General features: G+C 44.8%; 1 protein-coding gene across 2 annotated transcripts in view; it reads left to right on the top strand.

Moving 5' to 3' along the window:
- LOC124551158 (mRNA decay activator protein ZFP36L1) overlaps positions 1–27,553 on the top strand; it is a 177,799-nt gene that overhangs the window by 118,766 nt on the left and 31,480 nt on the right. Inside the window, exon 1 of one of the 2 annotated variants that reach the window (XM_047126126.1) lies at positions 16,501–16,648. The exons of the other annotated variant lie outside the window; for it this stretch is intronic. Coding sequence (XP_046982082.1) covers positions 16,574–16,648 — 75 coding nt within the window. The 5' untranslated portion in view covers positions 16,501–16,573. Of the gene's footprint in view, positions 1–16,500; positions 16,649–27,553 lie in introns of those variants that run through there. 2 annotated transcript variants of the gene reach the window in all.

Below are 27,553 nucleotides of genomic sequence, written 5' to 3'. Positions count from 1 at the left end.
ACTCTCTACATATATTTCTTAAACGATTTTATTTGTTCTGTTCTTGTTCGTTTAAGAATATGCCAACTGGGTCGTTCTTCTTGGCTGTTTATCACTTTCGTCTTCCTTTGATGTACCATCAGTCCGCACACAAAACTAACGGTTCTGTAGTCTTTGCATTATTTTGTGGCATTTTTTAGGTAAAGGCACTAAAATATTAAATACATCTTCAGGCCCAACTTCTGTCACAAATTTTGTTCACTACTTCATTCAGCATGACTGGAGGTAAGACATTCAAAGCCTCAGATGTTTTTGTCTCAGCAGAGCTCGTTTCCACATATCATACACTAGCATAATTTTCCGCTGCCACTTGGGATACACGAATAATGCCTTAACCTGGAGAAAAGTCAGAACATAAATGAATGTAATGTATTACGCATGAATAAGCGGGCACAACAGGTTAGCGTATGATTACATGATTGTGTAATAATAGCTGGAAATCGTTACATTCATTAACATATTGGGAGTGTGCGTACAGACCGATCTAACCTGTAATAACTGCACTTACCTGCTGGTGGTAGGAAAGGCAGATACCAGACTGAGATCCGTCGGAAGAATCTTCAGCGACTATTGTTCACCTTCAATGAGATGAATTACGCAAGTGTCGTTCGACTTAATTTCACGATAGTTCGTCAATGTAAGACCCTTGCCAGAAAAAGCCCCTTTTCACGTGGAGTTTCATTGTGCTCACTTCAATTCCAAGTCTTGTGGCACGCTTCCTGCCCGAGTTGCAAGATGAACACATCACTGAAACACCAACTTCGAACCTGTTTCCCTTCAGGGTGATTGAGGACCAGAGCGGGCGGCAACCAGAACACTTCCCAGACAATAAGCTTTCTTCTCCCGCCTGATTAAAATCTAAAAGACTTGGTTACTCTTTAACAAATCATCCACGAAACTACCTATTACATGAGTTAACGAAACTTGCTGTGCTTCGTTTCATTGACCCACACACTTGGTCAGAAAACGGTCCTCCAAAATGAATTCGCTGGTGCTTGACTTGTTCCTCACCAAACATGGAAGGGCGAGGAATGAAATGGTCAACCCACAGATTTAAAAAATGACAGCTAGAACTGTTTTGAGCCACACTGTTGTCAGAGAGCTTAGATCTAATTTTTTAAATTTTTTTATTTCTAATAGCTTTGAGTAATTTCATATATATAACATTTTACTTCCTAGATCTAAGTTTTCCATCAAAAATGTGAACCAAAAAATTTCATAATGTGTGTCAAGAAACGTCGAAGTCTACAATAGCTTTTTAAATTTCTATATATGCAACACCTTTGCACTTCCTGTGTCGAAATTCTTTGACCAGAACTTACGAGTTTCTGTGTGAGCAACATCTTTACATCTGCTACATCTAAGATCTTTGACCACAGCCCAATTATTTGTATGTGAATATAGTGTATTTTACGATTGCACATCATAATAGTGTAATATGGAGCTATACCTGATATACGGACGTGAAATTGGCCATAAGTGTAACTAGTGGCAAAACTATCATCACGGCGTAACTGTAATAATGGTGCTTCATCTTTTTGTAAGTACAGATATATTTTCGTCAAATGCTGCCTTACCACTCACAATTGTCCCACTTGTCTTTGTGTAGTCACCAGCAAATATTTTTTTTATTTTATACAGTGTTCTCCAACTCTACAAACCATGTAAATGAATGTATAAACACCTGAAGATGGGCGCAAGCCCGAAACCGGTCGTGTGACGAATAAACAACCTTTTATTGTGACTGGTAGCGTATATTTTCCTACAACCCTGTACTTTATCGTTCAGTGCCATACGCACTTAGTTCAGGTGTAATGGGACCTTGTCGCCACACTGCAGTGTTTTATTCTTCTTCATGATTGATTACGCAAACGGCAGCCGTACGCGGTGTCACAAGCAGTAGCAAGCTGGGAAGAGGGGCGCATGCCGGCAAGAAACAACTCGGACTGCTGACTGGGAGCGAAGAACGCTTTTTCGCCAGCAATTAGGTGGCGCCTGCTGTCTGCTTGTGGGTAGACTGTGCTGAGTCTGGGGCTGCGGCGCAGAATTCGTGGAAGGAAGCGAAAGAGCTGCGGTAGGCCGCGCCGGAAGCGACTATCGCGGCTGCGGCGATAACCGTGGCTGGCTAGCTGCCTCGTCCAGGGCCCCTGCTCTCACGCGTCGACAACGCCCCGGTTGTCCGGCGCCAGTATCCAGTTCCCCGTTTGACGAGGGGGCGGTTTTCCTCACAGTAAATCCGAAGCACGTTGCCGGGACATCAGTTTCCTAAAGCAATCCGACGCCACTCTCGCAAGGGAACATCCCCATCGCATCCCACTCAGATTTAGTTATAAGTTGGCACAGTGGATAGGCCTTGAAAAACTGAACACAAATCAGTCGAGAAAACAGGAAGAAGTTGTGTGGAGCTATGAAAATAATAAGCAAAATATACAAACCGAGTAGTGCATGCGCAAGATAGGCAACTTCAAGGAGAGTTTAAGCGCAGGAGCGCCGTGGTCCTGTGGTTAGCGTGAGCAGCTGCGGAACGAGAGGTCCTTGGTTCAACTGTTCCCTCGAGTGAAAAGTTTAATTTTTTATTTTCGGACAATTCTAGTGTGGGAGTAGACGTGATTACCATTCCTCCAGGTTTTACACCTCTTGTGCAACCGTTAGATGTGTTTGGTTTTCGGCAACTGAAATACTTTGTGAAAAGATTGTATGATTTTTGAGAAGCTGCACAGGTACACCGAGCAGTATTGTTCACGTGATGGTGTCAATTATCAAAGTTCAGGCACTCACGCATAACCAACTTCGTTCTCCAAAATTCCAGGACATGTTCAGATTTGCTTGGACATATGCAGGATTTGACGGTCTACACACGGAAAAATTTGAAAACGTTAAAAACATATGTTTTGACAGAGCACAAAGAAAACTGTGCGACTGTAAAACTGTTGCATTCATTTGTTGCAGTTTATGTGACAAACTCTTATGTTTTCAACACTTTTTTGGAAGTGATTATCACATCCACAAGAAAACCTAAATCGGGCAAGGTAGAAGAATCTTTTTACCCATTCGCCAAGTGTACAAGTTAGGTGGGTCGACAACATATTCCTGTCATGTGACGCACACGCCGTCACCAGTGTCGTATAGAATGTATCAGACGTGTTTTCCTGTGGAGGAATCGGTTGACCTATGACCTTGCGATCAAATGTTTTCGGTTCCCATTGGAGAGGCACGTCCTTTCGTCTACTAATAGTACGGTTTTGCGGTGCCCTGGGTGTTGTGTGCTGTCCTTAGGTTAGTTAGGTTTAAGTAGTTCTAAGTTCTAGGGGACTGATGACCATAGATGTTAAGTCCCATAGTGCTCAGAGCCATTTTTTTGCGGTGCCGTCGCAAAACACAGACACTAAACTTATTACAGTGAACAGAGACGCCAATGAACGCAACGGATAGATCATAACTGTGCGAAAATAAATAAACTTTTCACTCGAGAGAAGACTTGAAGCAAGAACCTCCCGTTCTGCAGCTGCTCACGCCTACCACGTGACCACGGCGCTCCTGAGCTGACACTATCCTTGATGTTGCCTGTCTTGCGCATGGACTACTCAGTTTCTATATTTTGCTTATTTTTTTCATAGTTCCACACAACTTCTTCCCGTTTTCTCGATTGATCTGTGTTCAGTTTTTCAAGGCCTATCCACTGTGCCAACTTATAACTAAATCTGAGGGGGGTGCGATGGGGAGGTTCCCTTGTCAGAAACTCTCGAAAATACCGCCTTGGAAAATTAGGACAACTTAGTCGTTTGTTAACATACAATGAAGCGCCAAAGAAACTGGTATAGGCGTGCGTATTCAAATACAGAGATACGTAAACAGGACGAATCCGCCACTGCGGTCTGCATAGCTTATGTGACACAAGTGTATGGCGCAGTTGTTAGATCGGTTACTCCTGCCACAATGGCAGGTTATCAGGATTTAAGTGAGTTTGAACGTGGTGCTATAGTCGGCGCACGAGCGACCCATTCAACGAAACATCGTCGATGCGGGCTTTCGGAATCGAAAGCCCACTCGTGTACCCTTGATGATTGCACGACACAAAGGTCTACGCCTCGCTAGGGCCCGTCAACACCGACATTGGACTGTTGATGACTGGAAACATACTGCTTGGTCGGACGAGTCTCGTTTCAAATTGTATCGAGCGGATAGAAGTTTACGGGTATGGAGACAACTTCATGACTTCATGCACCCTGCTTGTCAGCAGGGAACTGTTCAAGCTGGTGGAGGCTCTGTAATGCTGTGGGGCGTGTGCAGTTGGAGTGATACGGGACCCTGATAGTCCAGATACGACTCTGGCAGGTGGCACATTCGTAAGCATCCCGTCTGATCACCTGCACCCATTCGTGTCCATTGTGAATTCCGATGGACTTGGCAATTCCAGCAGGACAATGCGACACCCCACACGTCCTGAATTGCTACAGAGTGGCTCCAGGAACACTCTTCTAAGTTCGAACACTTCCGCTGTCCACCTAACACCCCCACACATGAACGTTACTGAGCGTATCTGAGATGCCTTGCAACGTGCTGTTCAGAAGAGATCTCCACCCCCTCGTACTCTTCTGGATTTATGGACAACCCTGCAGGATTCAACGCGTCAGTTTCCTCCAGCACTACTTCAGACGTTGGTCGAGTCCGTGCCGCGCCGTGTTGCAGCACTTCTGTGTGTTCGCGGGGCTCCTACACGATGTTAAGTAGGTGTGACAGTTTCTTCGGCTCTTCAGTGTAGTTCCCGGTAGCTGAGTGCGTACGATGGAAGGCTAGTAATGACGAATTGGGTTGTTCGAGTCTCATTTGTAGGAAATTTTGTTCATTTGCATTCCACATAAGTTAACAAATAGTCCTGTTAATTAGCAGGTACTGAATCATATTTTTAATAGAAAAAGATTGTTATATTTTTAATTAGTAATAGCATGAAAATGCGAGTATTCACAATAATTGAAACAGTTGGTAAGAAAATACAAAACATCAAATGGAAAATAAAATACTTTATAGAAAATGAATGATACTGGAGAGATAGTCCGGTCTCTGCAAGACGCGTTCGTTCGGTCTTCCTTTATCAGGACATGTTCCAGCATTTTTGGTGCTAGCTTCTGTGGCATTTTTTATTGTTCAGTCGTACACGTTACTAAAAAGTTACTCTTTGTTAGTAGCTGTATTACTACTGCGTTTCCACAGTCTGGCATGATTTCGGAATGAAATATTCCACTCGGCAGCGGAGAGTGCGCTGATACGAGAAGAGGTACTGGCAGAAGTAGAAGTCTGAGGACGAGGCGCGAGTCGTGCCGGGTGGCTCAATCGGTAGAGCACTTGTTCGCGAAAGGCGAAGGTGTCTAGTTCGAGTCCCGGTCCGGCACATAGTTCTAATCTCCCGGGAACTGCCATGATTTTTAATTCTTTAACTTTGTTTCCCGTTGTTTTCAAGGTGTTAAGATTCTTGAGAGAGTTCTTTTTCCCCATGGCGTGATCCCTCGCGAAACCATATCGAAAAATCCAGTGACGCCCTCGCACAGGTATTTCGCAGTGTTTCTAGTATGCCGTCCACCGCGCCATTTCGCACATATCACGGCTGAGCGTCCAGTGAGCAAAACGTGCCTAGAGCAAGTGTGCCTCTCGTCAAGTGTGATGTGCGTGCTGTCATTCGGTATCGCAAGGTGGCGAGTTTCGCCTGATCCAATGCCGCCCACATTACACGACTGTCACGCGTACGACACTGCTCAGCCGCACTCCGTCTTTCGCCCTCCGCATTTCATCTGTTTGTCATATGAACCGCTAGATCGTTACACACGCATTCTTATTTAACCAGCTCCATACCAAAATTTCTTCACAGACTGAAAATAAATGGAAATCAGACTATAGAATCATAAATCATGACACGTCGTAAAAATACGCGGTAGTTATAAAGCTATTTTAAATACATCAGAATGTGTTGTATGAGGTATGCGACCATATTGCTGATGCTGATAGCTCGCTAATAAGCGTCGCAAGATGTTGGTTAAACTTCTTTTTTACAATCGTGAGCGCAAAGACAATCGACAGCCGTAATATAAAAATATGTAAACATACCAATGTAGGATGTACGAATGATACATACCAAAATAGAAATGACTTCATTCAGATGCTCCACGGAGCAGGTTTTATGGCTCTAGCAGCACGTTTTCCTGTTATGGGCATTTGCATCGCTGATGATGGGCTTTGGCATTTCAGATCGCCCTAAAATTCCCAGCTTGTATACTGGGTGATCAAAAAGTCAGTATAAATTTGAAAACTTAATAAACCACGGAATAATGTACATAGAGAGGTAAAAATTGACACACATGCTTGGAATAACTTGGGGTTTCATTAGAACAAAAAAAAACCATTTGCTAGACGCGTGAAAGATCTCTTGCGTGCGTCATTTGGTGATGATCGTGTGCTCAGCCGCCACTTTCGACATGCTTGGCCTTCCAGGTCCCCAGACCTCAGTCCGTGCGTTTATTGGCTTTGAGGGTACCTGAAGTCGCAAGTGTGTCGTGATCGACCGACATCTCTAGGGATGCTGAAAGACAGCATCCGGCGCCAATGCCTCACCATAACTCCGGACATGCTTTACAGTGCTGTTCGCAACATTATTCCTCGACTACAGCTATTGTTGAGGAATGATGGTGGACATATTGAGCATTTCCTGTAAAGAAGCTTTGTCTTACTTTGTTACGCTAATTATTGCTATTCTGATCAGATGAAGCGCCATGTGTCAGACATTTTTAAATTCAGTGTTTTTTTTTTTTGTTCTAATAAAACCCCATATCATTCCAAGCATGTGTGTCAATTTGTAGCTCTCTATCTACGTTACTCCGTGATTTATTCAGTTTTCAAATTTATACTGACTTTCTGATCAGCCGGTAGATCCCTTCGTGTCTTGATTCGCGAATGCAACATTCAGTTCTGCAGTGACCTTTTGTGATTGTCGTCCCCGCACTTTTCACCTCAGTCCTTTTCAGTGACTTGCTGCCACGATCACTTAACATCCATTGTCGCTCACTTAGCGGATGTTCTTTCTTTCCCTGTGTGCCGCATCCTTGAAACACCATACACTTCGGCTACTTTCGTTATACAAGGACCCAGCATAAGAGTGCCAACAGTTCCTCCGCGTCCTAATTCACGTAGTCCCACCATAATTCACTCACGCATACACAGAGCACTCTTGTGGGGACACAGTGTTCGTGGTCAGCGAAAACAGCTACACCTGCATCTGCGTCCATGTTCGAGCGTGCATTTCTCGTACTGATTCCATATTTTTTGTTCAGTCCTTGTAATCTGGGTCCGCGATGAGTCTGCAGTAGTTTCAGCTGTCGGTGACGTCACACTGGGGAGGGGAGTATGTTCAGCCTCTGAGCCGTTGGACTGAGCATTCGGTCACGTGTGGCCGGGTCCCGGCAGGCACGTGAGGTTTGTGTCACGCGGCGCCAGTGTGCAACCTTGGCCTTGTGTGAGGTAGCGCGCTACCTGTTGACGCTCGGGATGCGTTTCCCAGCGGAAACTTACCCACTCACCTTGCAGCGCGCACCTCTGCCCCCATGCAAAGGTATCTCCTGTTAATAATAGACTCACCGCGGTAATAGCTGAACCGAACTGTCTCGTCTTGTCGTTACAACCTCACAGTGTTGGGGAGAAAAAAGAATGGACGTAGCCCTGTGCTCATGTTGTTCTCGTTGAAGATAAGCGCGTTAATGAGCATTTGTCGCGTCATTGATTAGTCCTTGAGTGTGATATCTCTATGCTAACTATTGCGGTTTCGTACGTAAACTTCTTAACTTCAGATGCTGACGTTACCACTGTGGCGATGCAGGAACTTTCTTCTGTAGTGGTCAATCCAAGGATTGGTTTGCAACAGCTACAATGGCAGCTTGTCTCCATTCTGTGCGTCTTTCAGCTTTTCTCTTCATTTCTTTATAGGTGTTACATCCCACATCTTTCACGATTTGATCCATGTACCTCAGTCGTGGTCTTCTTCTTGGTCTTTTTCCCTCGACATATCCCTCTATGATTGTGTTCAGGACTCCTTTGTCTTAATAGATGGCCTGTAAATTGCACTCTTCTTTTAACAATGAAACTCCAGAAGCTTCTCTTCTCACCTGCTCTTTCCAGAACCACTTCGTTTGCGACCTTCTCGATACATTTTATTCTGAGCATGCGTCTATAGCACCATATTTCAAAAGAATTTAGCTTCTGGTCTTCCTCTGTCCCGAGAGTCCATGTTTCACACCCATAGCATGCCGCACTCCACACATGATTTCAAAAACCTTCTCCTGATTTCAAGGCTGATGGTCTTAGATGTTAAGATGTTTTTCTTCTTGTTAAAAGCAGCCTTTGCTTAAGCAATTCTACTTCTCACTTCTGCCTCGCTCCTTCCATCCCTGGTAATATTACTGCCCAGATAATTTATCAACTTGTTCAAGTAGGAACTATCTCCTCTTTATTGCTCGGTGTGTTTACACTTAGCAACGTACGAGTCAGTACTTGCTTAATACGGAATATTGTTGCTTGTTTCTACAGCTACTCATGTTTAATCGTGGGTGACAATGTCACGCCCCTATCCCCTTCTTAAAAAAAACTATATCTTGTGTTCAACGAATACAAAATGTAAGTAAAACTTAGTGCAGCTCATATTCTCGTATATGACGCTGTGAAGAATTAATGAAACAACTGAAGAAAGAACATGTTTCATGAAGCCCGTTGCCGATCATGGTCCGTGTGAGGAACAAATAAGTGTTCATCATGCCCGAGTCAAACATTTGAATCGTCCAGCCCTGCCTCTCCCCCTTAAAAAAAAAGCTGAGTGTATTTACGAAATTATCCGACTGCTCGTCGATACTTGCTTTAGGTCGCTGGGTTGGGTCATTTAGCTTTTACGATAAAGAGCTTTCAAAATCGGTATAATGTGCATCTCCACGAAATAGTTTCGGTGCTGGAGTAGGAAGTATATTTAATGTGTCCGCTCCTGTTGTGGTTCTGTCCGTAATGACTTCACTGTGGAAAGGACGAACTTTGTAGAATTCCGCCCCTCCCCCCCCCCCCCCCCCCCCCCCCTCTCTCTCTCTCTCTCTCTCTCTCTCTCTCTCTCTCTCTCTCTCTCTCTCTCTCTCTCTCTCTCTCTCTCTCTCTAAATCTTATGGAACTCAACTGCTAAGGTCATCAGTCCCTAAGCTTATATACTACTTAACCTAAATTATCCTAAGGACACACACACACACACACACACACACACACACACACACACACACACACACACACACACGCGCGCGCGCGCGCCCGAGGGAGGACTCGAACCTCCGCCGGGACCAGCCGTACAGTGTGTGTTAGTCCATGAACAAGTTTTTCTCGTGGAAAAGATAACCGCGTAACATTGGCAAAATTTTATGACAATTCTGAGCCATGAAAAGAAACCTAAGAAGCGTGCTTTGAAAGCTTCAAGCTATGAAACTTACTTTGATGTGATGTAGTACAGAACAAAATCTCATCTAGTTACGGCGTGTTAGCAGTTCGCAGATCGTACAGATACATCCAGTAGAAGACTGGGGGCAATAAATTTAAATTGCATTCACTACCGTTCAAAGTAGGTGCAAGTTTTTTTAAGCCCGAAGGAGAAAAAGGAATCTGAAACAAGGAAGAACATAAACGCAATGGACGGTGATTTGCATGCAAGTGTCCAGCCGCAGAACTCCGGTCAGCGTATGAAACTCGTGTGCTGAGTGAAAACATTTAGCGCCAGGGAGAGTGTAGGTATTCTCCTACAGGTAACCTCCGGCATACAATACATTACTATACAGTCAGTGCAAGCGGCAGTTGTTGGCCCTCTAGCCCTGGCCTTGTATACTCTGGCCCGCAGCTGTTATCTGTCGGCCTCCATCTGACTTGTTCACCCCCTCTCCTCACCATGCCACTCCCCCCTACGAGCCACCTGTTGCGGGTACGTACTTGTGACGGGGGTGCCGGCCTGCGAGCGCATGATCTGCATTGCAAATGAGTGCCGCGCAGGCGCAGAACGCGAACCTTCGCCTCTGGCAGGGTGGCGCTGGCTTCAGCGTCGCGTGCCTGCCGGATGTGTGGTTTTGTTTTGCTTCTTGCAGCTCTGCCCTTTTGTTCTATTCAGCGGCGACACGCTGAACGCGGATGTTTTGCCACACACACACACACACACACACACACACACACACACACACACACAGGAGTTCGCTTGGCGGCTGTTCTTTCAACGAAAACCATCTAAATTGCCATCGCAAGATAATTAGAAAGCAAACGCGAACGGCCTAAATTGAGAGATAAAGTTGCTAACTTATTAGAAATTTAGTGGCAGCAGAGCGACGTATTTGCGTAATTCGTGACTGCCACCTATCGTCGTCGTCGCTGCTGCAGCTGCTGATATCGTGATCTACAGTCCGAAAAGAGGTTTGAAACGACTGTCCTCGCCGATAACTTACGTGCAAGCCTAATCTGTGTTCATCTGTGGTCTTAGTCTACGGTTTTGAACACACACACACACACACACACACACACACACACACACACACACACACACAGAAAAGCTGCTTTTGTCTCGTTGTTTGAACTATTTATCGTCCACATTTCGCTTCTGTAGGACTGACTCCGAACAATTACCTTCAGGAAAGACCTCCTAACACTTAATACATGAAAACAAACTGCTCTTTTTCAGAAATTAGTTTCTTGCTGTGGCCAGTCCGTATTTAATATTCTCTCTACTTCATCATCAGTCAATTTGCTGCCAGATACTAAAACCCGTTTACTTTCAGTGATATTTCCTAATCTGATTTCCTCAGTGTCGCCTGATTTAATTCGAATACATTCTGTTACCTCTTATTTAGTTTGATGTTTTATATTACATCCTTCCAAGATGCTGTCTATTCGGTTCCTCTGCTTCTCAAAGCCTTTTGCTGTCTTGCTGAATCACAGAGTCTTCGCAGACTGCAAAATAGTTATTTGTTGTTCTTGAACTGGTAATTCTCTTTCCGAATTTCTCCTTGGTTTCCCTCACTGCTTGCTCCTCGTACAGACCGAAAAACATACACTGTAAGAACCCCCCCCCCCCCCCCGTCTCTCTCTCTCTCTCTCTCTCTCTCTCTCTCTCTCTCTCTCTCTCTCTCTCTCTCTCTGCGTCTAGTGATACAGCGATACTGGGAACTACAATGTCGCCCCGGACAAGCAGAATTTTTCAACCTGTCTTTACGCTGATGTGAAGATAAGGCGTGAATGACACGTGGGCCGGATTCCACATTAAACTGCACGCCCTCTTTCCGTGATTGGATAACCGGCGTAAAGTAGGAACAGACAAGTTGTCGAACGGGCGTTCAGTTGAAAGAACTTGGGGAACAGGCGGTTGAAGAACCTCTTGATGCACTCACAGCCAATCCTACGAATTTCCTGGGGGTATTTCATGTGGAGGTACAGTGTTTCGTACAGGACAGATCAAACGAACGCTACAGTTCGTTACGTTTTCTACTGCTTCTGATCTCAGTGACACAGTATTTTTATAAGACAGGATGAAAGCCGTGCCGTGCCGTTTTGTGGTCGGTAACTGCCTACAGTTTTAGGCCATGAGATATCAACCGTTTCGCTGTTTTTAAAGGACACAAATCCTTGCGGGAACCACGTTCTCTATCAGAATTCTCTGTTCTGAAAAACTGAAAGACGAGATGGATAAAATAACACATTAATACGCCGTTTCTAGGCGCTCAGTCCGGAACCGTGCGACTGCTACGGTCGCAGGTTCGAATCCTGCCTCGGGCATGGATGTGTGTGATGTCCTTAGGTTAGGTAGGTTTACGTAGTTCCAAGTTCTAGGGGACTAATGACCTCAGCAGTTGAGTCCCATAGTGCTCAGAGCCATTTGAACCATTAATACGCCGTGGTAATTAATATTGTGTGGGAGCATGTTGCCAGAGGTCTCCAAACAGTGGATAGTTAATTGGACGTAACATGTGGTCAGCTTGACTAACGCCACGTGCGGCTGGCTCGGCAACAGGAGGTAGTTGAATAAACGGGAAAAAGACAGCACGTACTAGTCAGTGGTTACGATGCACTGTCGTGACGGTGTTGATTACAACAAGGTTCGGAGATATGCTTTGGATAACTTCACACGGGGAAGAACAACTGAGATGCTGGTGGAAGGCCGAAGTGTGATGAGAGTAGTCGAGGAGTTTGTTGTCGCTCACAGCATTGTTTGATGTGCACGGGTAGCGTTCCGAACCAAAGGCGCTGCTGTCCGGAGGGGAGGGGGTGGTCGACCACGGTTAACTACAGCAGGCAGATGACCGTTACATTGCGCAACAGGCAAGGACGAATCCACGTTGCCTTCCGCAATACACTGTAATAGTTCTCTTTCTGTGCATATTCAAAATTACATCGCACTACGTTATTCGGAAGTGACACGTTGTGCGAAAGTTACTTCTGCCCCGACGCTTTGCACACGAGGGTAGGTTGGTGCGTGCACCCAACAACTGAAGAAAAAAGTGTCTTTCAGTTGCGACACATCCCTCGTTTACTTCTGCGGAACGTTTCAGTGCTAAACTAACAAGCGTTGTATATCGGTGCACGCCTACTCCTGATCATCCTTCAGTCGGAGGAGAAAAAAAAAGTTTCGACATCTGCATTGGGAGGCAGGCGCATCAGCTACGTATGTGCATCTTTTTTCGATATCTTGAACCGTTCAGTAAAGCAAGTCGTACGCGACTCGCCCTGTATACGTCCCATAATTGTGCAGGTTTCGTAGTTTTTCGTGATGGGGCAGTGACGTGTGTGCTGGATGCGAGTTGCCTTAGTCTCGTGTGCGGACGTCGTCGGTGAAAGTGAGAGTCTTGTTGTGCCGCAAGCCGCTTGCTCTCTGCGTACCACGCTCGGGGTTTTTCCGAGAAACAGTCTCCACTCAGTGTTGACACTGTACCAGCCTGTGTGTGTGTGCGTGTAGTTTCTTCTTTCGCAGCTGTTGCGCAAATGTGTTTACTCGATCGCTCGCTCTTCCTCCTGCTGTGTCCGCTTCCCGCTGCGGCTGCTGTGGACTTTGATATTCGCAGCTAACACCGGATGAGATCCAGTGATCATGAGAGAGAGAGAGAGAGAGAGAGAGAGAGAGAGAGAGAGTGTTAGTTAGTGAGACAGTGGGTCGGACCCAGTTTGACTTGCGACGCGTGTTATTTTTTGTAGTGTGTCATCAGAGTTATGGCGGTACAGTTTAATGGGATGCTCGGTCGTACCGCGAATTGGCTCGCTGTGGTCTATTAGCTGCTGTCCTCTTTCACCCATTTGGTTTCCGCTCGCTGCGATGAGAGAAGGAAAAAGAGGTGGTGCTCGTAAAACAGTTTTCACTGAAGTCGTAGCCACTAGCTTGTGTGTGGGGTAACACTGCTCAAAAGATCTTTGGGACAAGTACGACCCGTATTAATCATTGTTTTTGTACGCAACGAGAAATAAACATGTGTTGTATTGTAGTCGTTCTGTACGTTCTGGTTTGCGATTTAGAATGTAGGATTGTAGATCTGACTGCCATAGTTGAATATATTGGAAACTTTTGTCATAGATTGGTTTTTGCTTCTTCCATATTTTTCCTCGTGTGTCTTCATTTTCGGCCTAATGATGTAATAGATGATGCGTTTGTCTGACATTACATGATGCCGCGTCGCGTGAATTAGTTCTAATGCTTGATGTATTCAAAAATAGGCGGAGAGGATGCACTAATTTAATCGTGTGTGGGCATCTTTCTTCTGAGGAATGTGTATTTAAAATAAGCCTTCAGCGTCAGAAACGCATATTGAATAATTCGCAGTATATCACTTGGGATGGCAGTATTTGTGATACACAAATTTTGTCTCTGCAGACGTGATGTCCAGTGTGTTGTTCCGGCATTCGATCTGCCTCAAGTTGGAAGTCTCCACAGTAATTTGCTGTGCTCGTTTCCCACAACCTTCTGTAGCTTATACTCCAACCAGTTCTTCATCACCGGCAGATGGTAGTTCTGGCGTCAGTTATGGCGCAGCATCGTGCCTCTGCCTGTAGTCAGCCTGAGCTGTCCAAAACTGGGTGATAATTATCTTTCTAGCCAAGGGTGGAAGCATTACTGGAGCGGCTAAGTTTGTGAACTGTTCGCACGCCGCTGTGGTTGAAGTATACCGTGCATGGCAAAATGACGGTATCCAGAACCGGGGCCGAGGCAACTGTTGTGCAGTACGCGCTACGGTCGCAGGTTCGAATCCTGCCTCGGGCGTGGATGTGTGTGATGTCCTTAGGTTAGTTAGGTTTAAGTAGTACTATGTCTAGGGAACTGATGACCACAGCAGTTAAGTCCCATAGTGCTCAGAGCCATTTGAACCATTTTTTTGTGCAGTACGTTCCGTAGTTGACAGGGGTGAACGACGGCTGCGGAGATCTTTCAGGGCGAATAGACGTGCAACCGACGAGCAGCTGAACACCCGGATGAACCGAGTGGCTACCAACAGCGTCTCGTCAACGGCCGTTAAGCGTACGTAGCTGCTTACGGGCCTCCGCAGCTGGTGCCTAGTTCGTGCACCTACGCTGACGACTGATGATGATCATCGGCGACGAAGGCTGAACCCCCCCCCCCCCTCTCAGTGCCGCAACTGGACATCCACTGAGTGGCGACAAGTTGCCTTTTTGGGTGAATCACTTTGTATGTCGTCGGACTGGAAAGCAAACATGCTGCAACAATCGACTGATAGTCCAATCTGGAGGAGGGAGCGTTGTGGGCTGCGGTATGTTTTCGTGGAATTGTCAGGGTGACGTCATTCTGGAAGGCAGCGTGGATCAGCATAACTATATCTCCTATCCTAGGAGGCAACTCCACCGGTACGTGCAATTTGTTATTCCTCTGCACGATGGCATCTTCCATCAGGACAATGCAACACGTCGCAGTTTGCGTGAGTAGTTAGAAGAGCGCAGGGACAAGTTCACCGTATTCGCGTGACCAACAGACTCCTCGGATTTGAACCCAGCCGAGAATCTGAGGGACCACCTCGATCGGGCCATTTCGCACCAAGCACAGCAGATCCCTGCATTGAAGTCGGTGTACCAGCTAGAATCTTAGTGACTTGCTGCACGTCTCGCAACGTCCGCGCTGCCGAATATTGTAATTCAGGATTTTGACGGGTGTTCATTTTAATGTGACGAGGGTGTATAGTTGTCCTTTTTGTGTCTTCTGTAAAAGTAATATTTATATACTACTCGGTGACCATGCAGCTCGTTAGAATGAAATTACAATGAAATGAACACCCTTAGGTGCTTACAGGCGTTGACATACGTCAACGGGGACAGATGAAAATGTGTGCCCCGACTGGAACTCGAACCCGGGATCTCCTGCTTACATGGCAGACGCTCTATCCATCTGAGCCACCGAGGACACAGGGGATAGCGCGACGGCAGGGCTCGTATCTCTGGCACGCCTCGCGCGAAACCCACATTCTCAACGTATTGTCCCGCACTACATTCGTAGTGCCCCCGCCCATTGTACTCATTACTCGCGGCGCATTGCCGATTCCCGTAAGAGTTCGGGCACTGTTTGTGCATTCACACAGAAGAAGAAGATGGTCAAGTGGCCGGTGAGCCTTTATATATATATATATACTAAGATGGTATCTGTCTTTCGGACAGAGATAAATCCCTGCAGTCGCGCTATCCTCTGTGTCCTCGGTGGCTTAGATGGATAGAGCGTCTGCCATGTAAGCAGGAGATCCCGGGTTCGAGTTCCGGTCGGGGCACACATTTTCATCTGTCCCCGTTGATGTATGTCAACACCTGGAAGCAGCTAAGGGTGTTCATTTCATTGTAAAGAAATTTTTGTGTTGGCGACATTCAGCTGCCGAAAGCTGATTGATAACCAAATAAATATGCACGAGAACATTAGAAAACTATTTCCTATTTGATGTATGTATATATTGTCGAAGTAGTATCCAGAAGTTTCACTTCGTCTGGGCCTCTTCTGTCGTACGCTGGTTAGCGTTGCTGTTACTAATTCGGACGCCTGTGGTTCGATTCTCGATATTTCGGCGTGGAAAGCGACCAAATGCGAAACCGCTTGAATAAAAACAGTAGCGAAATTGACAGGCTTTAAACGGAGAAACATCGAAAGCCCTTCAGCTACCACCTGTATTTTTGTGAACCGTTCACGTAAATCGCAGGTATCGAAATATGTACCCCCCTCCCCCCACTCCAGTCCCTTTTCCCAAGCACCGTAGTTGTGAACGCGATGTTGCGTGGTCAGGCGCGGGGGCAGTTAGTAGTCGTCTTATTTTCGTGGCACGCTGTGACGCACTTGTGGCGCAGCCTGCTAAAGCTGGAAGTTCTCGCGCCGGCGCAGTGGAGCAGAGAAGGCGGTGGACAGATAACGGCCTATAGTGTGTCGTGGCGCGCGCCTTGCATAAGGCAGTGTTTGTCAGTCTCGTCTCAGTGTGCCGTCGTGTGGTCGTGTCAGCTGGAACGTGGACCGTGGGCAGCCGCCATGTGTCTCTCGCAGTGCCCCTGCACGCACATCTGCCAGTTGCGCCTGGCTGGTGTGCCGTCGCCTCTCATACTGGTATGTTAACTCTCATCGTCGTCGTTGCTTCTCACAGTAGGTGCTCGGCATGTTGGCTCTGGCACTCGAACTTATATTCTATGTCGCATTAGGTGTACATCGATCGTTCACCTTCGGGTGTCTCGCACTTCTCAGTTTCTCAGAAAAATAGATACAGCTAGGCTGAACATCCGAAAGTGCAGCATAATCACGCCGAGATCATACGATGTATTAAATCCTTCACATATTTCTTCATGTGTACGGGTTTTCGAAACTGTCGATGCCCATATCATTGGGGATGCATAACTGTTGGAAGGGCAGACAGGGATACTGAAGTATAACGGCGTTGTGACCGTGCTTTGGAAACCATTTGGGTATTAGCATGAAGTGAAATGCTTCAGTGAAACAGGATGGCAGAGCGGGATTTAAGTAAAACCTGCGTAGTGGACCCCCTTGAACTCCTGTAGTTTACACACGTAATATGCCTAGAATTGTCGTCGAAGACTTGTCCCTTTAGGCTTCCCACATTTATTTTTCAGTTTGTATTTATGGCGAAAACTGCGGTAATGTTGCGAGAACATAAACATTGAACAACTAATCAGTCTCTGAGCTAATCTTTTATTTGGAATACACATTGTTTGCCATCTCATAACCAAACTATCATTTTCCTACCCAGAGTGAACTTGAGGGCTACGCCACAGAGAAGTCTTCCACCACAACCACAATTTCAGGGGGATGAAATTTCTCACTAGCTTGCTTCTGAACCCAGCTCTGCGGAATGCGAGGTGCGTACAGTAGTCTCCCTTCGTGAACAAATTCATGAAATATGTAGTCATAATGCACCGCACTGCGACCTGTATACACGTTACTAGCCTCTCGTAGTTTAATGGTGAGACCTTGTTCAAGAATCTGATTATAGCTTATCACATGTCATGGGGACACTGAACGTACTAGAGTTCATTACGGGATAAATAGTTAGACTCGAAGACAAACACACTGGTTACTGTGTTTCTCTCAGCAGAGACAATGGAAAATGCAAGTCATTCCAAAGTGCTAAATGACGTATGAACAAATAAATTCATGTGTGATGATGGGACTAGTCCATGTGACAGCAAACAGGTAATCGATAAAATTCTGATTAATGCTGAGTATTATCCTGTAATAAGGATAAGTAATTACGTAGTGTCACATTGGCAGCACTGCCTATCTTTTCCTTGAACTGGTTTCTGACGGATGGTATGGTCGTTCACTAGTAGACGTTACGTTAGCACTTCCAATTTTTAGAAATTGTTGCATGTTGTACACACCATCACCCTACACCATTTTCAAAGGTGTTGATACAGTCTTTTTACACGACGTAAAACACCACGGCATTGTCTTGTTGTAACTTTCCAACAATAGAAAAATGTACAGGAAACAATGTAATCCATCCAACACGTATGGCAAGGTCGAAATTGGCTTGCCGGATTATAACAATTGAAGTTCTGCTTTTATTGCGTCATTATTCCAGAGTGTAGAGTTGTATGCAGCGAAGACATCTTGTACTCTTCGTTGTAAATGCTTAAGTCTTCTGGGTTTGATATCCAGTTACTGAACGTTTTCCTGTCAATTGTGGTCTTACAGAAAATGCTGTAGGCTAAGTATTAAAATGGTTTGTTTTTTTGCGCAGCGCACGATATTTAAATCTTGGGATAGCACTTACCTTTTCCAGTCTGCTGTCCCATGGCGATGCGTAGTAAAACTAATTGATCAGTTAAATCTCTGAATACGGCGGCGAGACGACCAACATTTCGTTATAAGATCCTAGATATGTGTGCTTCAAATCAATGCAGTGGGTGGCAGAAGGTTCTTCATAGTACAACACGTTTATGGCGGTCTTCCTGTCCATGCCTGAGGATGGAAGTAGTGTCTGTAGAAAACTGGTCGTTGGTCCTGAACTGTCTGTTTTGAAGAAGGGTTTTTCGGGAGACTTCCACAAGTTTTACAGCATTTTTGCTTTGCTCTATCGTTGTACTTAACCGTCGGATTTTGGTTCGGCTCGAGTATGAATCGCGCGTGCATTTTAGATATATTCCAGTGTGAAGTGAGTGTCGCTTTATAAGCAGTTTGCATCATCATTCCATGTAAGCTGTTACACATGGAATAGTCTGTTTGAATGACGTGATGGGCTTTAGCTGTCGTGGCTTACTAAGTTTAAGCAGTTCGTAAAGTGCCTATCTCAATATTTCCTGATCAGCTGCACACCAGATACATGTTTTCGTTTGAAGTTTCATTTCGTCTTTCGGTTTGTGCTCATGCAGCCATCTCAGTAGTAGAAAGACGATACGACAGTGTATTTGAGGCGACGTTCGTGTCAGTAATAACGATACGAATATATGAATAACACAAGATAACATCCAGTCCCCGAGCGGAGAAAATCATGGCTCCGCCCGGGATGTGAACCCAGGCTTCTTTGTTGGCTGTCTACCGCGCTGACCCCGCAGCTACAGGTGAACCGTTTGTGTTAAGGCTGCAGGGGAAAAAAACTCGACGTTTAGTTTCGAATACTTCAGTGCTATCGTTAGTAGTATATGCTGCTTACATTAGAATATATTTGCAACCCGTTTTGTATGACGTGGAGTGGGAACCAGGAGGAACTTGGATTTTTTTTACAAACACAAAGCGATACCATTGGTCTATGGCAGCAGACTGACCTCTGCAAAAAATTCGACTCCACAACAGAATCCTCAGTGTGAGCGCCGCTGCAGACTGCTACACACCAGACAGACATATTAAAGACCTCTTAGAAGAACCATCAATCTACACCTACATTAAAATAAAATCAGGAAGACTCTATGACAAGGCGCCAACTTCGTCCCACCAACTGATTCACCAGCTAGTAATCTATTTTCCTGATGCTTCAGACAAGCGACCAATCTCAGCGTTAACCAGAGAATTTATGGCGTAACAGACATAAATCATACATGCAAACATGCTTTAGATAAACTACAAAAGCTGTTCTTCTAAATACCATTCAGCCATACTAGAAGTCAGACGGGCAAAGCCCCGTGGTGCTTCAGTGGAACATTAAGAGAGGCAAACACCTACAGTGACTTTGTAGGAGACGTCGGTGAGACTGTTTAGACTATACGTTTTAATGAGAGTTTGACAGTGTTTGAAACTTTTAAATTCACAAATTACATAAATACTGAAAATAAAATTGTTGCCTCCCCTGGAAGCCGCTAGACAGGCAACTTGCAGTGGGACCGTGTGACATTGTAAGCCGTTTAGAAGTAGAGAAAGTAGGGTGTGTTGAGAAATATCAGAAAACTGTCATGGCTCGCATGAGCTCTGACTCCTCCATACTGATCCGCAGTTCCACAGTTACGAGTTAGGTACTAATTTGCACAAAGGAAGAATTGTTTCAGGTCATATGCATTCATTGTGCGTACCTTGGCACTGCAAAGGAGAGAGATCCGTCCTAGACGAGGTTGGCAGGTGGTCACGGTGGTTGAGTGGGCGTGCCTTGCGAAAGCGCAAAGTGGACCGTTGACATACTGAGTGGCGATTTCGGCAATTTTACATTCAGATGCGCGCTGCTCAGCGACTGGTCGTTAACAAGCACTGCCGTGGACTCCCTCCTGCTTCTGCTGCGTGCGATTTGCGCGGTAAACGCACGCGGAATACACACTTCTCGCCGCTTCGTGTTTGTTTGGACCCGCATTCGAAGAAGTGTGTGCCATTACGCAGAACACCAGGAGATACTTAACAGTATCACCTGATACGTTGTCTGTTCGTTGAATTTCCGCACCTAACTCGGTAGGTTTGCCCAGTTACGTGGTGCCCAGACACGTAACTGGAATGCTGTGTGCGAGAATGCTTGATCGATTTTCATTCATGCAAGTTGCGCAATTACACTAAAGTATATGTTTGTTGGTGTACACCAACGATGTACAGACTTACACAAGGTTTTACGTCGAGTAAAACAAGCAAATCAGTAGTAGATAGCTGCACGAGCCTATACGAATACACAAAAGCAAGCCATAAATCGAAAGCCTGTCACATTGAACGCAGATATCTCGTATACGTTTCACTTTTAGCAAATTGCAGTGCTTAAAACCTTGTGAACAAACGTCTTATTGAAACTACAAGTTCTCTTAGACCTTAGAGAGGGCATCTCCAACTAAAAGATGTACTAAGTCAGTTGATGAAATCGTGGGCCGTCAACAGTCTTGGCGCCTCATTGTCGCAAAGTTTCCACGAGTTTACTACTCATCTACAGGCAGAAACCTGAAAGTGGCTACTAGAAAACTCGTCCAAAAGTTGCGACAGTACTCAGCGACTCGGCTGGTAAACGGAGAAGATTTAATCAATGATACTCGCGGAGTCTTTGGTTTGGTGTCAGATTTCTCATGAATGCACCCACCTTCATTGAAGGTGTTGCTTGTAAAATGAGGTCCAAATATTTCACTATCTTGAAATAATGGCTCCAGTCGTATGGATCTCTCTTCAGCTGAAAGTATGAGAGAATAAAATAATTATTCTTTTACTCACCGTCTTCTCATTCCCTCTTTCTCCACATAGTCGAAGCACAAAGTAATTGCAGAGAATTGTTACTAATGAAAGTAAAAAATCTTCCTTGGCGATTCGATCGGACCATATTTCGTGTCCAGTACTTTTCGACCGCTGTAGTGTCATAATATGGTCGAAGATTCTTGGTTAGTATCTGTAGAAAGTAGCGCATACTGTATCGGTGCAAAACTAATTTCCAGGATTCTTAATCAGACGTCAAAGCTTTTAACAGGATGTTTGTGGAGCCGCGAAATGTCGTAGATTGTACATCCAAGGATGGCACGGAAATAATTACTCGAATAGTTCTGTAATGGAGTGAATTTGATTCTTATGATTCAAAGTTCATGGAATTTTTACGTTCCTGTAGATTAGCAAGACTTGCAACATTATTAGCTGTGTGAGTATGTACCGTGCGCCGTTATAGGTTAAAGTTACTTTTCACTGTGATAGTTTCAGTATTGTGACGTACCCGTCTAAGTATATTTTTCTGGAAAGTAGTCAGCATTGCCACTTAAGATTGCTTGTGATAATGCAGACATGATAATCAACGATTAGAGCATGATAAGAGTGCATTCCAGTCCAGACTGAGCAGTCTATATTAAAAATGATGCTGCTGTGTTGAGCATTGTTAACCGTAAGTCGTGCACAAACCAATTGGTATTTTGCATCACATCCGTATGTTCCTGCGACTTCTGACGGTTACATTGCCCTCAAGAGATGGCTTTGTATTTTTCTTGTTGTTTGTAACTCATAGCTTTCGGCAGCCACCTCGGGAAAATAACAAAAGAGGCGTTAACATGACCGTGGATTGGATTACGGCGTGATAAATATCGTTAGTTGTCACTTTATTTAGATTGTCTAATTTTCAAGGTTTTTAACCAGAGGCGGTATTTTTTGCCATCACAAGGACAAAGGACGAGGTTGAGCCGAAAAAGTTCCTTCTTTTTTGCTATTTTGAGTGTCTGAAATAGAGCCAACTCTTCACGTGGCCGTGAAGAGACATTGCGCCATTTTATGGGAAGTCCGACAAACAAATAGCTACCTTCGTTGTGTGACGGGAAATAGCACAGGCTCATAAGTTCAGGAGCCCGCTGCCCATAGAAAGGTCGTACCCACGTTCCCTTGTGAGAAATTTTCCAAGGATAGGATTTGGCTGGTAGCTGGCTTGTTTTCGCGGTTATTTCTCTGCAACTGCTGGCAGCGGCTCCAAGTGGCAGCTTCCGTAACTAATGAGGAAAAAATTGGGCGGGAAGGCCACAGCTTCCGGCAGAGCGGTGCCGTCTGCAGCGCCGACCTGGCGGAGGACGCCGCAACTGCCAGCCTAGCTTCCGTCGACAACACACATCGTTTATGCGTCAAGGGTCGTTCCAGGATTTGTCGGCGAAACGGGAATTCAGCTGTATCATCGTATTGAAATTCCCTGAGCTCTCGACTACATTTAGTTTACAAGGAAAGTGAGATAGATGTTACTACATAAGAAATTGCGTTTTTTCTGGGTATATTGAGAGAAATTGGAATGGTGTTACAGCGGAAAAAATTTAAAACTAAATCGTTGTTACCCAACCGAATTGATGCAGTTGACAGGCTACATTCTGAAGTATAAAGTAATAGTTTATTCATTAATAATGGGAAGTTCTAGGAACGATAATTCTGTAGCGAAGGACGAAGAATTGACTGCAGTGAGCCTGCTTTAATGGATATAGGTTGCAGTAGCTAACGCAGAGATGAGTTGTTATGAATGGCCTAGCATAGAGAGCTGCTTGAAACCAAAAACCTGTTCTAGGTTTTCAGTGGGTATATCTATGCAGCTGCCTGAAGCTTTCAGAAATGAGTAGCACACACAACTTCGAGGCAGGAGAAAAGTCGTAGCGACCATAATAGCCTCACACACATTACTTTCTGGTGGTATTTCTTAGGGATACTAACAAGAACGAATAACTCTTGCCTTGCATCTAGGTTTTTCTGTCGGCTTCAGGTTTATAAAAAGCACACGTATTTTGTGTGTGTGTGTGTGTGTGTGTGTGTGTGTGTGTGTGTGTGTTCACCTTCAGTATCTTAAAATACATTGTCGATGATCTGGTCAGGTTTTGGTGCAAACCAACTAGTATCCCGCGCGACTGCAACGGTCGCAGGTTCGAGTGCTGCCTCGGGCATGAAGGTGTGTGATGTCCTTAGGTTAGTTAGGTTTAAGTAGTTCTAAGTTGTAGGGGACTGATTACCACAGATGTTAAGTCCCATAGTGCTAAGAGCCATTTGAACCAACTAGTACTATTCCGTCAACATTTATTCATTGATTTGTAGTATGTCACATAAAGATCATCGTACTGTTATATAATACATAAAAGCAGTACTAACAATGTGTCAACCGGCTTAGAATTAGATACATTCGACTAGCAAATGTGTGCTTTGCCTTACGATGTCTGACGATGACACACAAATTATAACCTTCGAATGTTTTCTTTGCGCCAAGTTTGTTGCCACCGAACAGTAAAATTGTTCAGTTGTTTAATGCTCATGCAAGAGATGCCACTAATGGTAAGAGTGAGCGTTCACTATACATCATTTTTATTGTATACATCGTCTCGTTCTCGCCTAATGCATGTCTGCAGTTAAATAGTAAGACAGTGGACATAATCAGGTGCTTTTCTGGGGGGTTGAAATTGTTGAAGCACAGTGTAATACGAGGTTGTTTCTGTGTTAGTTCCTAGGCATGTTTTTCTGTCTGTACGTGAAGGCGTATCTAACGAATTACTATAGGGATTTTAGATACACGTGAAAGTTAGGAGTAAATGTCACTACTCACGACAAGGCGTTCGATCGTGGATAACATACGGATTACCCGACCAAAGTCGGAGCGGGTCGCTCATCATCACATACAATGCCATTAATGTAAATGAAATAATTTCGTTGTGTAAAACATCGAGTACAGATTTAAGTGTCAGGAAGTCGTTTCTGAAAGTATTTGTATGGAGTGTAGCCATGTATGGAAGTGAAACATGGACGATGAATAGTTCGGGCAGGAGGAGAATAGAAGCTTTCGAAATGTGGTGCTACAGAAGAATGCTGAAGAATAGATGGGTAGATCACATAAGTAATGATTGGGGAGAAGACAAGTTTGTGGCACAACTTGACTAGAAGAAGGGATCGTTTGGTAGGACATGTTCTGAGACATAGAGGGATCACCAATTTAGTATTGGAGGGCAGCGTGGAGGGTAAAAATCGTAGAGGGAGACCAAGAGATGAATACACTAAGCAGATTCAGAAGGACGTAGGTTGCAGTAAGTACTGGGAGATGAAGCTTGCACAGGATAGAGTAGCATGGAGAGCTGCATCAAACCAGTCTCAGGACTGAAGACAACAATAACAACAGCAAATGTACACACTGTTGGCATTTTCGGTGTGCTCCACTGAATAAGTTTCATTTTCGCCTTCGTTCCAACATGTTGCTAATATGATTCCGAGGAAGAGTATCTTGACAGATACTGGGGATAACAGCAAAAACCTGGTGATTAGCGATGCTATTGCAGTCAGTTATGTACGTAGAGAAAATATATTTGAAAAACCGCTCTAAGTAGCAGTTGAGAAGAGAGCTTTGAAGCGCTGTTGATAAACTGCTCTGAGACAGTAGACGCTCGTTTGTTTACGAGCAGAAAGAACCAGAAGCTGCTATATCGGTATCACTCCCCCCCTCCCTCCCGCCCTTCTTATCAACGGAAGGCCTGTATCAGGAGGGGCGGCGCCAGTCGCGCCACAACACGCGTCTCCACTGTGGCTGCGGCAATTACTTTTAATAACGCGGACCAGTCTTGGCTGTCGTAAAACCCAGGCTTTCTCCCATTTATACAGGGTGTTACAAAAATGTACGGCCAAACTTTCAGGAAACATTCCTCACACACAAATAAAGAAAATGTTATGTGGACATGTGTCCGGAAACGCTTAGTTTCCATGTTAGAGCTCATTTTAGTTTCGTCAGTATATACTGTACTTCTTCGATTCACCGCCATGATTTCATACGGGATACTCTACCTGTGTTGGTAGAACATGTGCCTTTACAAGTACGACACAACATGTAGTTCATGCACGATGGAGCTCATGCACATTTCAGTCAAAGTGTTCGTACGCTTCTCAACAACAGATTTGGTGACCGATGGATTGGTAGAGGCGGACCAATTCCATGGCCTCCACGCTGTCCTGACCTCAGCCCTCCTGACTTTCATTTATGGGGGCATTTGAAAGTCTTGTCTACGCAACCCCAGTACCAAATGTAGAGACTCTTCGTGCTCGTGTTGTGGACGGTTGTGATACAATACGCCATTCTCCAGGGCTGCATCAGGGATTCCATGCGACGGAGGGTGGATGCATGTATCCTCGCTAACGGAGGACATTTTGAACATTTCCTGTAACAAAGTGTTTGAAGTCACGATGGTACGTTCTGTTGCTGTGTGTTTCCATTCCATGATTAATGTGATTTGAAGCGAAATAATAAAATGAGCTCTAACATGGAAAGTAAGCGTTTCCGGACACATGTCCACATAACATTTTCTTTCTTTGTGTGTGAGGAATGTTTCCTGAAAGTTTGGCCGTACCTTTTTGTAACAGCCTGTATAGAAACAGTAACCCCTGCATTCAATTTTTTCAAGAAAAAAGACATTAATTTACAATTAAAGTAGTGTGTAAAATGTAGGATGTCCCAGGAAGAAACGTCAGTATTTAGGGATATGACAAGGATGATCATTCGAAGAAAAAAATCTTATTAGGGTATGGAATTCATAGCCGTTATTACTAACACGTGAACATCCCATCCCCACCCCCAGACTTATTGGTAAGATGTCGCACTGGACAAGCCGTCACAGACTTACCACAGATCAAGCATGAAAACAGGAAGGTGTACTGAACGTTGACAAAAAGAAGAAAAATAGAAACAGTGAATTGTCCAAGCTTAACATGACGTAAGATGTGCAACGTCGAGCGAATACGAGTAGCCAAAGCATAGCGGTTATGCTGTTGGATTGCGAACCACAGAATTACGAACCGTGTAACGTCCGCAACAGTGAGGCGCAAGGAAGGGGTTGCCAGACGTACGTATCTCTTGTTTGTTCTTCTTAGTACTATATGGAACGACTCTTGCGTTCCGTTTTGGAAGTTTTTGACTCTAGAATTTATTTCTTTGTGACGTAGTCCACACCTGCTTATTTGTTGTTTTTCACTTTTGTGAGAGGTCTGTGCGGTGTCTCGGCTGCTCACTGTACATCACATTTACTTGGGACAGTAATATACTCTTACCACATGACATATTCTGTGACCAGTGTGTGGTATGACGATTGTCAAGGCTGGCACGTGAGTGACAGGACGGAAAGTTTATAATTTTGTGAAGGACCTCCCGCTTCAGTCAAACACAGACACCACACAACCACGACGCTGGGGTTCTTGCAATTTGCTCAATGTTTCACTTATTGAGCTTGGACCGTTTACTGTTTCTATTTTTCTTCTTTTTTCTCAGTTCAAAACACCTTCATCCTTCATTCGTGTTGAGTTTTTGACGGGCTATCCACAGCTCGTGGTCTCGCGGTAGCATTCCCGCTTCCCGAGCACGGGGTCACGGGTTCGATTCCGGCGGGGTCAGGGATTTTTCCTGCCTCGAGATGACTGGGTGTTGTTGTGTCGTCTTCTTCATCATCGTGTTAGCCGTTCTTCCTGGCACAACCTGTGTTTGAGAAGTGTGTAAGCGAGAAAAAATTTAGGAAAAGTTAGACATTTCGCAGACAGTGTGTTGGAAGTTGCTAAGCACTCTAATTCTCAAATATTGAATAATGTAGTTTAAATGTAGTACTTGGCATAAAGTGTTAAAACCTTAGGACAACATCGTACCTCTGACTGGCTAGATTCTGACGTTTTAAATTTTTTAAATTTGGTGAATATTTGCATGAATTATTTAATGTCAAATCTGTATTGCAACTGGAAACCGTTCCTTCGCCAATTTAGCAGGGACTGTGCACAGTCAGTTTAGTGACGTAGATGTCAAGTTCCAATTTCTTTTAGTATTAGCAGTTAGAGTCGTAACGTGCGTGTGTTTAAATCATATTCCAAGCCAGTAGAAATGAGCTGTACATTTGACGTGAATTTCATTCGTCCGACACTTCAGACTTCCAGGGCGTAACTAGTCGTTTGCAAATTCTTGGTTGTCCAGTTGTATTGCCACTTCCGATGAGTAGAGAAGTTACAAAATAGGATGTAAAGAGAGAAGACAAATTTATTCATAAACCCAAAAATGTGAGAGTTTCATTCGTACTGCACATTGTCGAGGCTATCTGCCCCAGGACGGCGCGAAGGTCCAGTTATTTTCTTTAAAGAGTAAGTATTTATCTCTTTACCAGA

The sequence above is a fragment of the Schistocerca americana genome, chromosome 9 (assembly GCF_021461395.2).
Source record: "Schistocerca americana isolate TAMUIC-IGC-003095 chromosome 9, iqSchAmer2.1, whole genome shotgun sequence".
In the NCBI taxonomy this organism is placed as follows: domain Eukaryota; kingdom Metazoa; phylum Arthropoda; class Insecta; order Orthoptera; family Acrididae; genus Schistocerca; species Schistocerca americana.
The sequence above is the reverse complement of the archived record's forward strand: the minus strand, read 5'-3'. Positions and strand labels throughout refer to the sequence as shown.